Here is a 12,869-nt window from a genome sequence, read left to right as displayed (position 1 = left end):
TGAAGTGCTTAGAGCATGAGAACCTCATCAATGACGGTTGTCTTTTAGTCATGGCCAAAGTTTAACCACAGTTTAATGTGATTTAAAGGCAAGCCGGGGGCAGCTAAACTAGCCTGCAGGGAGCACGGGACACGGTCAAGGGTGGCCGGGTGGGACGGCGAAGACAAAGAGAAAATCAATGGCGAGGAGTCACCTCAATCACTTTAACTAGGCGCTACAGACGCCCGTGGCCCTCTCAGGGGCCAATTTGTGGAGTAAACAGGAGTGTGTGATTGCTGCCGGGGTCCCCAGCGGCCCGGCTGTCCATTTCTCTGGTCCCGGCTCATTCTAACAACCCTCTTAGCGGTGAGCCTACATGAGGCCGCTTTCGGACCCCCTCAGTATTTCATGGCCATAAACAGTGCGGCTCACAGTTTTTCTTTATCGCCCTTCGTTAGGATGGCATTCCAACAAGTCCCCGGCTCCTGCTGCGTGGGCATGACGCACGCTGCATCCTCCAATACATATGCAAAATAAACTTTAGGTAACACGTGTTGGTGAACACACCACAGCTGAACGAAGGGGTAAGTTATGGCCTTCGCTTGTGTTGGGTAACGAGCGTCACACTAATGGACATGAGACTAGAATGGTAGCGTTGTATGTTGATGCTTCCCTTGTTAACATGCATTCATCTCAATAAGACACTTTCCTTTTCCTTACAACGACCTCGGGCACGGACAGGCGCCGGCCTGCAGAGAGCACACTGACCACACAAGAGCCCAACCGTGTCACAGAACTAACGTTAATTATTCTGCGGCTGTCGGCCATGTTGGTCACAATATACACGTGAGGAACAATGAGGAAGTAAAGTAAGTGTTCTGTGTGTTGTAATTGGCTCTTTGCTCATAATAAGGACACAGAAGAGACCGGAGTGTTTGTCAGAGATTGGCTGGAGATGAGAGCATGCAGGTCGTTCATCACTTGGCCGGTTAATGTTAGAGAGAGCTACGAATAAAAAACATGATAATCAGACATCAACACATGCAGGTAAATATTTGAAGAAGAATAGCACCTTGTAGCAAGGTAAAATGCTTCACACTTGTTTTATCCGATAAAGCTTTTTAATGTATTGATCATGAGCCCAAAAGGATGTTTGTGTTTCTTTTGTCGTTGCTTCTAGAGCTGCTGCGTATATATCGACTCAGCATCAACATTGCTATGAGCGCATGTGCGTGCACGTGAGCAAGTCAACTCAAGCACGGCGGCCATGTTACCATTGTGTGGCGTTGGAAAACGCCCACGCTTCCAACGTTCATGATTAATCCAGCGTTTCCCGTCAGTATACAACTTAAATCATTTGTTTTAACCTTTTGGAAAATGTGCGCGAAAATCCTCCCGCGCCAATTTTAAGTCCCAGCATGCCCAATTCAAACAATCTTTTGGCATAAAATACGTCATTTTTTAACCCAATGACGCAGTTTTCTGAAGCTCGTTGGTCACAGGCCAAGACTTTGTTTTATTGTGATTTTTGTTGCAGGTTCTGATTCTTTAGGTCCTAATCTTTCCATAAAGGTGTTTTATTGACGCTCCAGGAGGCTTTTTTGGGGACTCTGGCTCATATCATGCTGAATGTTCATAGTTATTGTCAAAATATCTTTTAAAAGTAATTTTTTTGCAGATATACATTTTTTTTCCCAAGACTTTGCTGATCAAATTCATACAATAAACACAAGTATTGGAAATAATTTGGGGTTCCTATGACAACTCAAACAGGGAAATGGAGGTATAGAGGCAAAATTGGTTCCACAGTTTTCAACGGGTTAAATGTAAAATAGTTTCTAGTTAAAGGGATGTAGCCGGGGAGGGATCCTCTTCCTGTTCCTGGACCTTGTGATCGGAGTGGGCGGGGCAGTGTTAACCTTTCTTCACACTACAGAAGTTCATAAATGCCCATATTTTGCCTATATAGCTCTGTGCAAATGTGAAATACAGTTAACGAGACATATTTTTCCTTTGCTCGTGTTCCCAGCGTTGTTCAGAGATAAAGCAGAGATGCACAAGCACTTATCCCACAGTGCCCGAGCACTCGGACCTATTTATGATCCCCTGCTTTATTCTAAATGCTTGAAATTGGAAGGGAAACAAAGAGGAAGCAGCTCTCTCTTTCCCGGCCGTATATCCTCTCCGTAAGGCATCTGTAGTTCTGTGACGAGGCGATAAAAAAGAAAAACCTACTTGTGAATGTTGTACCTCTGATTAAATTAGGCGCCGCCTGGTACCTCCACCTCGTGCCTGTCATGCCTCACTAAAATGGAAATACCTTTCTTTGAGAGAGAGAGAGAGAAAGGACATTAAAGAATGCCCTTTGTAATAAATGAAACGGGAATTGCAAATATGCGCAGTCATGAAATTTAATTGTGCTCTCTGGTGACTGGTTTGTGGGTGCAGGAGGAGCGCTGGGGCAGAGGTGCTGGGATGTAACGCACTGCTGGAACGGCTAATGAAGCGCTGTTTATGACCCGCTGCAGCGTGCCATCTCCTGAACGGCAACAAGATGCCAGTGCACACACACACACACACACACACACACACACACTGTGGTATTGTCTTCGTTAAAATGTATTAATATGTTAATGGTTATTTGTGGTGCTGAGGAGCAGCGACAGTACAAGCCAACAATCTAACAGTGTACAACATTAGAGTCAGTGCAACGACTTTAGAATTTCAATGAAAAGAGACAGTATGAGAAATTATATATATATATATATATATATATATATATATATATATATATATATATATATATATATATATATATATATATATACACAGCAGATTTATGTATAGAAAGATAATTCAATAACAGATTGTGAAATAAACTAGAGAAGCATTTCCTAATACTTTCTATCGCTCATGTTAATTGGCATGATATCAGAGTAACTTGTAATCATGTAAAAACTAAATCACAATGTATGAATTGTTATTACAGTTCCAGATGTAATCCGGGGATTGACTACCTCATTATTGTTTACAGTATAGCTCGTAATCTCTGGACAAAGTGATGACAGACAGTAAATATGTGATGTTTCCATCACTGAGACGTACATACATGTGATGAGTTTGGTGTTGAGAGGAAATGGAAACATGATCAGGAAATCATTCAGGCAATAGTCTATCAATAGTTTCCCAGTTTTACTTTTAGTAATTGCAGTTTTTATTAAACAGCATGGCGCCTCCTGAAGTAGAAAACGTACTTATTGCAGAGAAAATGACCAATGACATTCATTTTAGCAGCATATACTGTAGGAGAGCCCCGAAACTATAGAAATAATGATGTATTCAGGAATATCCTAATTATTATATAAATTATTAAATTATAGTAGAATTGGCAATCAAAAATATTTCAAAATTATAACATTGCTTAAGTGGAAGAAAAAAAAAAAGAAAATAAAGGGAAAATGACTTTTAGTAATAAATAGTTGAGTTAATACATTATCATATTACTTTAGGCTATCTTGCTTATTAAATTGTTTTATTTCTAATTATTTTCGATCCTAATAATTGTTGACATTTGGGAATTCTGAAGTGTCTGAAAAACATTAGATGACCTAAAAGAATATCCCCACAATAAGTTGTTATTGTGGCATGGCGCTGCCATGAGGAAGTGAACCTTGAGTCCAGATTACGTTGGTCAGATTACGTCATCGTTCCTTAGTTACTGCTGAGTCTGTTCACCAATGAACATTTAAGCTCATGTTCATCATGTTTGAGCATTTATAATAATGCATTAGTCATTAGGGTTTAATTAATATGTGCAACGTGGCAAAGTTTGAATCCCCCTGTGATGGATCATTTGAGCCACGTGGACCGAGTGGGACTACTGTCCTCTCCGCTCGCGTGGCTCAGGAAACGTGCAGAAGTGTGCGGTTATCTCTCTGAGGATAGTGAATCCATCAAAGGTGAGAGGACGCTGCGGCAGCTCTTCTGCATACAGACGTTGTGCAGCGTAAGACGCACTCATAAATAAATAGGATGAAAGCAGAAAACAAGATAAGGGAATCAGTCCCTCTAATTAACTGCTAATTTGTTTGAGGACTGCGCAAGTTTGATAAAGGAAGGCGAAGCTTATTAAAGCTCACGCTGTGTTGTACATTATGATTCCTTTACAGCCGAAAATGTAATCTGTGCTTATGAGCTTGATTGCATAGTGTGTGTGTTTGTGTGGGTGGCTGTGTGTGTGTGTCTGTTATTGTTGATGGTGCGAGCAACGGGATATGAGAGGCTGAGCAGGCTGAACAACGGACTGCTCTTCGTTGCCCCTACGGCTGAGTCTGAACGACGCTCTGCTCCTGCCCTTTAAAAACGCCACCCCCGACTCGAATGAGAAATGTGGCATTTCATTATCATATATGTATATGTTAGTGCCAGGGGGCCTCACCAGCCTATGGAAAGCAAGCGGTGAAAACAACCCCCCCCTCCCCATTCCTCCTATCCCTCGTTCCCCAGAGGGACTGGATGGAGATATCCCACAATGCCAGAGCCCATCAGCTCTTGCAGGTCCGTCGGAGGGAGGAGTGGTGGGGCGAGGAGGAGCATCTGCCTCCTCCCTTCACACAAAGCAAACGTCTGGAGCGAGGGCCGCTGATGCAAAACGCAGCTCAACCTCTGGAATCCACCTCTGTCCCCGTTCTCTGGATCAGTGGAGGAGCAGCGCTTAAAAAACCTGCTGCAAATCTTCAAACGGCAGATAATATTAGGTTTGCCGTGATAATTATAGCTATGCTATTGTCTAAAAACAGGATGTTTGATGTGTCATTGATGTGATGGATGTGATGGATTGATTACGCCGTCGTCACATACACACGGCTTGTTTCAAAGACACGTCACAAGGAGGGATTGTGAATCTTATTGTTCATCATTTTAGCATTAACCATATTGTCAATCCAGTCATTACAGAGTATTTTTAGTTTGTCAGAGCACAACCAATGCGGAAAAAGGAGATGCTTCATAATTGCACATTAACAACATATTTCATGAAAGATTTAGACATTAGACATATTTACAACATATCGTTATTACCTATATGTTTATATAAATTTGCCAATTTGACATGAGAAAGTGATTAGGCTGGACCGGACACAACTGTGACATAATCAGTGATGCCTCGTAGTGAATTATGAATCTTAAATGCATGAACTTGCTCCCTGCAGACTAAACAAACAAAACATATGCTTTTGTACATTCAGTGTCAATTGTCTGCTTTTAAACACTCAACTACTATAAAAAAAAAACGTGCTACACACTAAACATCTCTCATGGTTGACAAGAACTGCAGAGCTTGTCAGAAGTGAGCTGTATAGTGCTATGCTACTAATAGCGTAGTCAGAAGTGTGCTGTATATACTATGCTACTAATAGCATAGTCAGAAGTGAGCTGTGTAGTGCTATGCTACTAATAGTATAGTCAGAAGTGTGCGGTATAGTGCTATGCTAATAATAGCGTAGTCAGAAGTGTGCGGTATAGTGCTATGCTAATAATAGCGTAGTCAGAAGTGTGCTTTATCGTGCTATGCTACTAATAGCGTAGTCAGAAGTGTGCGGTATAGTGCTATGCTACTAATAGCATTGTCAGAAGTGTGCGGTATAGTGCTATGCTAATAATAGCGTAGTCAGAAGTGTGCTTTATCGTGCTATGCTACTAATAGCGTAGTCAGAAGTGTGCGGTATAGTGCTATGCTACTAATAGCATAGTCAGAAGTGTGCGGTATATACTATGCTACTAATAGTATTGTCAGAAGTGTGCGGTATAGTGCTATGCTATTAATAGCGTAGTCAGAAGTGTGCGGTATAGTGCTATGCTACTAATAGCATAGTCAGAAGTGTGCTGTATAGTGCTATGCTACTAATAGCATAATCAGAAGTGTGCTGTATAGTGCTATGCTAATAATAGCGTAGTCAGAAGTGTGCTTTATCGTGCTATGCTACTAATAGCGTAGTCAGAAGTGTGCGGTATAGTGCTATGCTACTAATAGCATAGTCAGAAGTGTGCTGTATAGTGCTATGCTACTAATAGCATAGTCAGAAGTGTTCGGTATAGTGCTATGCTAATAATAGCGTAGTCAGAAGTGTGCTTTATCGTGCTATGCTACTAATAGCGTAGTCAGAAGTGTGCGGTATAGTGCTATGCTACTAATAGCATAGTCAGAAGTGTGCTGTATAGTGCTATGCTACTAATAGCATAATCAGAAGTGTGCTGTATAGTGCTATGCTAATAATAGCGTAGTCAGAAGTGTGCTGTATAGTGCTATGCTACTAATAGCATAATCAGAAGTGTGCTGTATAGTGCTATGCTACTAATAGCGTAGTCAGAAGTGTGCTGTATAGTGCTATCCTACTAATAGCGTATTTAGAAGTGAGCTGTACAGTGCTATGCTACTAATAGCATAGTCAGAAGTGTGCTATATAGTGCTATGCTACTAGTAGCATAGTCAGAAGTGTGCGGTATAGTGCTATGCTACTAATAGCATAATCAGAAGTGAGCTGTATAGTGCTATGCTAATAATAGCGTAGTCAGAAGTGTGCTGTATAGTGCTATGCTACTAATAGCATAATCGGAAGTGTGCGGTATAGTGCTATGCTACTAGTAGCATAGTCAGAACTGAGCTATATAGTGCTATGCTACTAGTAGCATAGTCAGAAGTGTGCGGTATAGTGCTATGCTACTAATAGCATAATCAGAAGTGAGCTGTATAGTGCTATGCTACTAGTAGCATAGTCAGAAGTAAGCTATATAGAGCTATGCTACTAGTAGCGTAGTCTGAAGTGTGCTGTATAGAGCTATGCTACTAATAGCATTGTCAGAAGTTTGCGGTATAGAGCTATGCTACTAATAGCATTGTCACAAGTTAGATGTATAGTGCTATGCTACTAATAGCATAGTCAGAAGTGTGCGGTATAGTGCTATGTTACTAATAGCATACTCAGAAGTGTGCGGTATAGTGCTATGCTACTAATAGCATAGTCAGAAGTGTGCGGTATAGTGCTAGTCCAAATCTTTAAGTTTTACAGTGTGTCATGCAAACCAGATAGAGGTTGCAACAATAGCAGCAGCAACAGCAGAAGAAGAGCTACGTAAACAACAAGGATGTACGGTATTGAGTAAATGAAGTTACATTGTAATGTTAAAGATGCACCAATAAGCACAACACTTACTCTGAATAAACAATATGACTGTTCTTGTGATAATTTAATTAACACCAGCAGGACTCCAAATTAATCCTAATGTTGCTGTGTGTCTGTTGGATGTGCAAATAGGGATTCGTTTGCTGACACAGTTTCCTGCATTTATCAGGCGATACGTCACAACGCGTTGTGTTTACAGCTTTCTCTGATGCCCCAAAGTGGCCAGGAAGTCGGGGAATGCAGCTTTAAATAATGCTCCCGGTGTCAAAGAGGTTTATATCATCTTTTAATTGCAGCATAGATATTTCAGTTACAGAATTATAACCCTATGACACAGTATGTGCTCTCCAACAGGAGTTACACCCTCCCCAAACAACTCTGAAGATGCTCCCCAGGTGACGCCTGCATTTCAAATATGACGAACAGCTCGTCCCCTCCATCTCTGTGACACTCTAAATTGCACGTTGCACAGGCAATTTCTGTAGACTCACTCCATGAGCCTGACTATAGAGGCAGATGAATGAGGAGTGGGCCCTAACGGAAGGCAATCTTAAGCTGTAGTATCACTCCCAGCACAGCATTTCACTGAGATCCAAAGAAACACGAAAAACTGATGAAGATTTGGGGCTGTGTCCCTCCCACTCAGACTGGAGAAGGGGGGGGGGGGGGCTCTGCAGGCAGACAGACAGCAGGATAATACCAGCAACAGTGAAGCTGTGGAGCGCCGACTCCCTGAGGCAGACACAGGTGTGACGGGTGGCTGCAGGGTTGGAGTGGGGAGGATCAAGAACACGAGAAATCCCCAGAGGCCGGGCGGCCGGTGTCAGCCCGGTCCCCAGGGACGCACACTACATCAGCGCGGGAGGCATGGGAGGCACATCTCTGGCTTTATGAGATAGTTAGCATGCGCTGGCCCCTCCTCCCCTCTCTTGTTTTCCATTTAAGAGCCGACTGCCCCTCCACCCGATAACGGATGGCGCCACAGGTAATTGGAAAATTGGCAGGCTTGTCAGGGAGATTTGGTGGATGGCACGGGTGTATACGACGGCGGAGTTCATGAGGTGTCACCCCACAGCTAGATTTATATCAGCCCTATGGACCGGCACCAGAAAGGATCCGGAGTTCAGGAAAATGTAGCACATTTTTCTCCAGGGCGAGACTGCTCCAGAGGCACGGACAAGGTTCCTGTTAGTGACAAGATAATATACGAGCCGTCCTTTGCATTAACCTGAACCTTTAATTTACTGGTTCTACACATGCCTTAACAAGCACATCCCACACGCTGATTTATTTCTGGCTCATCTTTATCTTCCTTGACAATTTCACTTTCAATCTGCATCATCAAACAATAGTTCACGAGATAGAATGCATTTTATTTACTAAAGACTGGTCAGGAATGCTTATTTCAATGTTCAGTGAACTTCATCCACAGTGCAGGAAAGGGGGAGACATAGAGGCTGGGAAGCACAGTGGTAAAACTATTTAAATGGTTTTTAAATGTTTTAACAATTCATGTTCGAGTGCTTGTGGATGAGGGTTGGGCTATCTGTGCCACCTCCAGCAAACAAATAGCGATTGCCAACATATTCATGCAGACGTGTGCAGCGACGGCAGCGGCTCGTTCTTTGGATGCAGACCATGAACTTAATAAAGTAAAACTAGAAGTTCAACTATCACATGTGTTCGAACATAATCTTGTAAAATGTTGTTTTTGCCAAATAACTTGAACAAACACAGAAGGAAACATTAGAGAAGGCATTGGGACATGTATACCTTTCAATATAGAAATATTCAGAACAATCCTCATGAAAGCTGTGGGACTGTGATATATCCTCTGACAATCACCGTGATCAAAGTTGTCATATAATGACACTACGGATGGAGGGTATGTCAGTAACATCAGTTGTCAGTGGACATTGTCCACATTCATCACATTAAAAGATGTCCGGTGGGAATGAATGACAGGAGTAGTCGTCCTTTTCGTTCATATCCTCCAAATACAATGTGCGGCTGTAAACAGACAAAAGCGTGACACACTCTCAGTCCTCTCGTTGGCTAAAATTAAGGATTTCTTTGTCTGTAGTTCAGAAGGATGCCAATGCTGACCAGTGTTGTGAAAAGGAAATGAAGTGGGACACAAGGAAGTGTCCAATGTCAGGCTTGGTATTCATCCTTCTGTGCCAATCTTTGCACGTAAAAGGTTTGCAGACTTTAATGAAATAATAATGTAATAATCTTCTCCAGCTGTTGGATCGTGTTCCCAGCTGCACAAAGCCACCGCCTCGGTGCTCTCACATTTCCTCTAGCGCCACCATGAGGTGTCTTGATGCAGACATGTGTGCGCCGTGATAGCGCTTCATGAGTGAAGACTTTACATCCAGTGACATCATGAGGTCAACTTTTTGAATTTTTTCCCATCCGTTTTTGCCAGCGAAGGTTTGTCAGCGTGCTAAAACGAAGATGGTGAACAAAGTAAAACGTTAAACCGGTCAAACATCAGCACGTCATGTCGAGCGTGTTAGCATGCTGATGTTAGCATTCATCTCAAAGTACCGCCGACAGGGCCGTGGGGCTATTAGTATCAAGTTGCAAAGATCATTTTCCAGATTAAATCACAACCCAAAGAATCCAAACGCTTGAGAAAGTCTTTGCCAAAGAGTCTAACGGGGTTAAAGGAGTCTGCCAGGGAAAGTCCCGCTTACAATCTTTTGTGAAAAGTTAAAAACTGCGTCTTGGGATTAGCCTTGGTTTTCTGAAAGTACTTTTGAAGTAATCACATTTTCTGTAGGCCTGCACCAGATTGTGTCAGGATGAATATGTCTGGAAAAGTTTACAATATTTCAGAAATGTGTGCATTTATGTGCGCACACAAAGAATCCATGTGGAGTGAAAGCATTCGTGATTGACAGAGAATTAGGGCCTCCAGGCTCTCTGGAGGAGCGTGGATTCATGAGGCGTCCGTGGGCTGCAGGTCCTAACCTGGTGATCACACATTCTGGAGGCTAGATGTGTTTATTAACCTCTGGAGGGGGATAATTGTATCTGTCAGAGTCGTTTAATCACCGCTGCAGCTCTCCCCACTGTCACTTTCACTTTGTCTGTTTTACTAAATCAGCTGACTCCTCGCTTGGCCCACTACGACTCCTGCTCTGCCCGTGTCACTTCCCTTTTAGTTAGCTGTAAAACGCACGTGTACATTTGGGAAATGATTCATCATTTGTAAAAAAAAAAAAAAAAATCATAATTATCTTCAGTGCCCAGCAAATAATATAAAGGAATAATGTTAACACACTGGTTTGCACTTCAGAAAGACACAGGTGAAGGTGGGCAACACAATATTTAGTTAATAATTCATCTATGAAATACAGTGGAGCCAACACCATCAGCCTGCTTGGGGTGGAAATGAATCAGAAGCTGCATCTTAATGCTGTCATCCATTTTTAAATCAGTAGACATATACAGAGCATACAACATCGACCGCGGCCGAACAATGAGGCTGACCCTCAGTGTGAAACAGAAGCTAGCTAGAAGATGCTAAGGACAGGTCTTTATAGCCATAATAACGTTTATTAAAAATGAACTACTTAACATTTATGCAAACTGATGAACTCGTCTCCTTCATGCGAGTCAGATGTGCTTCATGCCCATCTCGCCACTCGCCTGCCTCCTGACCTGGCGCTCTGCATAAAGACTTAAATGGTCCTGAAAGTTGGCCCTGGATGTACATTTGGAGGTGGGGTATTGGCTCTTGGCTAAGTCCCGCCTCCTTGAACACAGACCGGCCATTCACAGGAAAGCATCGCTCAGCTCCAACCAGGGCCGACAGCTCTGCTCACAGACTCTCGTGCTATCGCCTCAGATCGTCTCGAGCGTGGTTCAGTGGAGCTAGTCGTCGTTAAACGTTGTGTAATAGTGATGACCGTTACCCGGAGAGGATGAAAGGAGAAATATGTTTCTAAACTATACGTAAAAAGTAGTTCAGCACATCGTTACCTAGCGTTAGCACTTCTGAAGTAAATAAAGACCGACCCGGCTCAGCAGAAACAGTGATGTGGTGGTTCTCTTGTAGCTTTAGCGTCTAGCTTCATCTTTTTAACCGGTTTTCACTGCTGAATCAGTTCAACGCCCCACACATGTCCCTTAAACGCCACTTATGGACCCTTCTGTCTGCTTCTCTCTGAATTAGACTACATGTTTTCAAAAATGGGATCGTATTTATTTATTTATTCATGGAGTGCAGTGAGTGACAGTGTGGGCTCCATGCTAACGTAGCTCCAGCAGCTTCACCACTAAGCTCAAGGCTGGTGATCAGCATGACGACACCTGCAACCACCAAGATGGAACAAAGTTGTGTTTACTGACAGATCTCATGTTCTTGGAAGCCATCTCTTCAGCTTGTGTACAGACTTTATTTCAGCCATCAAACCAAAAACCCATTGACCTTTAGATGAGGAAACCAGAAGAGCAAAGTGCTGACTCATTTCTGGGTTTCAGGACTCATTCCTGCAGCTCTCTATTAGGACAGCAATGCATCCACATGGAGACCGGAGTCTTTCTGTCCGATGCGTTCAAAGGCTCCATCTGTTAGGTAACGGTTTGTTGTGTCCTGTGTTTCCAGGAGGAAGAGGAAGAGGAGGAGGAGGGGGAGGATGGGGAGGAGCAGGAGCAGCTGGAGGAAGATGGCGCTGTCAAAGAGGAAACAGCAGAGCAGGAGGAGATTCCAAACTGAACCCGACGAGCGGACCCTGAACACACCACAGCTCTGTGGCTTCACCTCCAGTCTTAGCGTTTTGATCCAGACTATAGCACACGTAACTTTCTACTAGCCTCCCAAAGTCTCTAGCTGGCCAGCAGGTAGCTTCCACTCCACATAGTTTAGCAGCAGAGGAGTATTTTAGAAAAAAAAAAAACACTATTTAAAATTGTGATATCTTTAGATTTAAGGAAAGAGTTTGTACTTTTTATGAATTAAGGTGGACAGACGGTCAGACATCGCTCAGATTTCTGACCATGAAAGCATCACACACACACACACACACACCCCACTACAGCAGAGGCTTGTGTCCGGCCGGCGACGCCCAGTCAGCGGACGTGTTCATGACACTTTTCACGCAATCTATTTTCATACACTAATGACGATCCGACAGTGTGTCCACACAGAGTATCCTCAGTGTCCTGTTTACAAGACAAGGCGAGCAGAGCGAGGTGCACAGAGCCCCGCCCAGCACGCCCACGTCAGCAGTGAAGCGTCCTCTCACCGCCTTCGCACGCATTTCACTCGACATTTGACTGGAGGATTTTATTTTTGTATTTCATGCATATTTTCTTTGTCCCCCCATTTATAAAACATGAACTTATTTTCTGACTCATTTACAGTTCTGTGAAGTATTGAGTCTGTTGTGTTGAAAAGACATGTTTTTAATCTTTGAGTTCCAGTCTCTAAGTGCTTCATACCAATCTATTTTGTCATTGGATTTGTAATAAAATTGTCCATGTTTGATTGTTGATTGTGTTGACATCTGCAGGTTTGTTTTCTTCTGCTTTGTCTCTGGTTGACCTGCTCGTAGTCTGCGGGTCAGACCGTCTCTGATGCATCAAGTGCTCACAAGCATATCATCTTCAAACTACCGCCTGTAATAATTGCTACTAACCAGTTGGCAGGTTTAAGCCCAAATGTCCTCAATTAGCATTCATGAGCTAACCAATCAT

At 43.0% G+C, this 12,869-nt stretch overlaps 1 protein-coding gene across 2 annotated transcripts in view; it reads left to right on the top strand.

Moving 5' to 3' along the window:
• The window catches only part of phf14 (PHD finger protein 14), a 78,480-nt gene extending 65,815 nt beyond the window's left edge, over nt 1–12,665 (top strand). For both annotated transcript variants that reach the window (XM_068575425.1, XM_068575424.1), the window contains exon 18: nt 11,779–12,665. In XM_068575425.1, the coding sequence (XP_068431526.1) occupies nt 11,779–11,889 (111 nt within the window). In that variant the 3' untranslated portion in view covers nt 11,890–12,665. The remainder of the gene's footprint in view (nt 1–11,778) is intronic.
• Nucleotides 12,666–12,869: the final 204 nt, after the last annotated feature.

Source organism: Clinocottus analis, unplaced genomic scaffold, assembly GCF_023055335.1.
Source record: "Clinocottus analis isolate CAN_PGR_092001 unplaced genomic scaffold, fCliAna1.0.p SCAF_14, whole genome shotgun sequence".
Lineage (NCBI taxonomy): Eukaryota > Metazoa > Chordata > Actinopteri > Perciformes > Cottidae > Clinocottus > Clinocottus analis.
The sequence above is the reverse complement of the archived record's forward strand: the minus strand, read 5'-3'. Positions and strand labels throughout refer to the sequence as shown.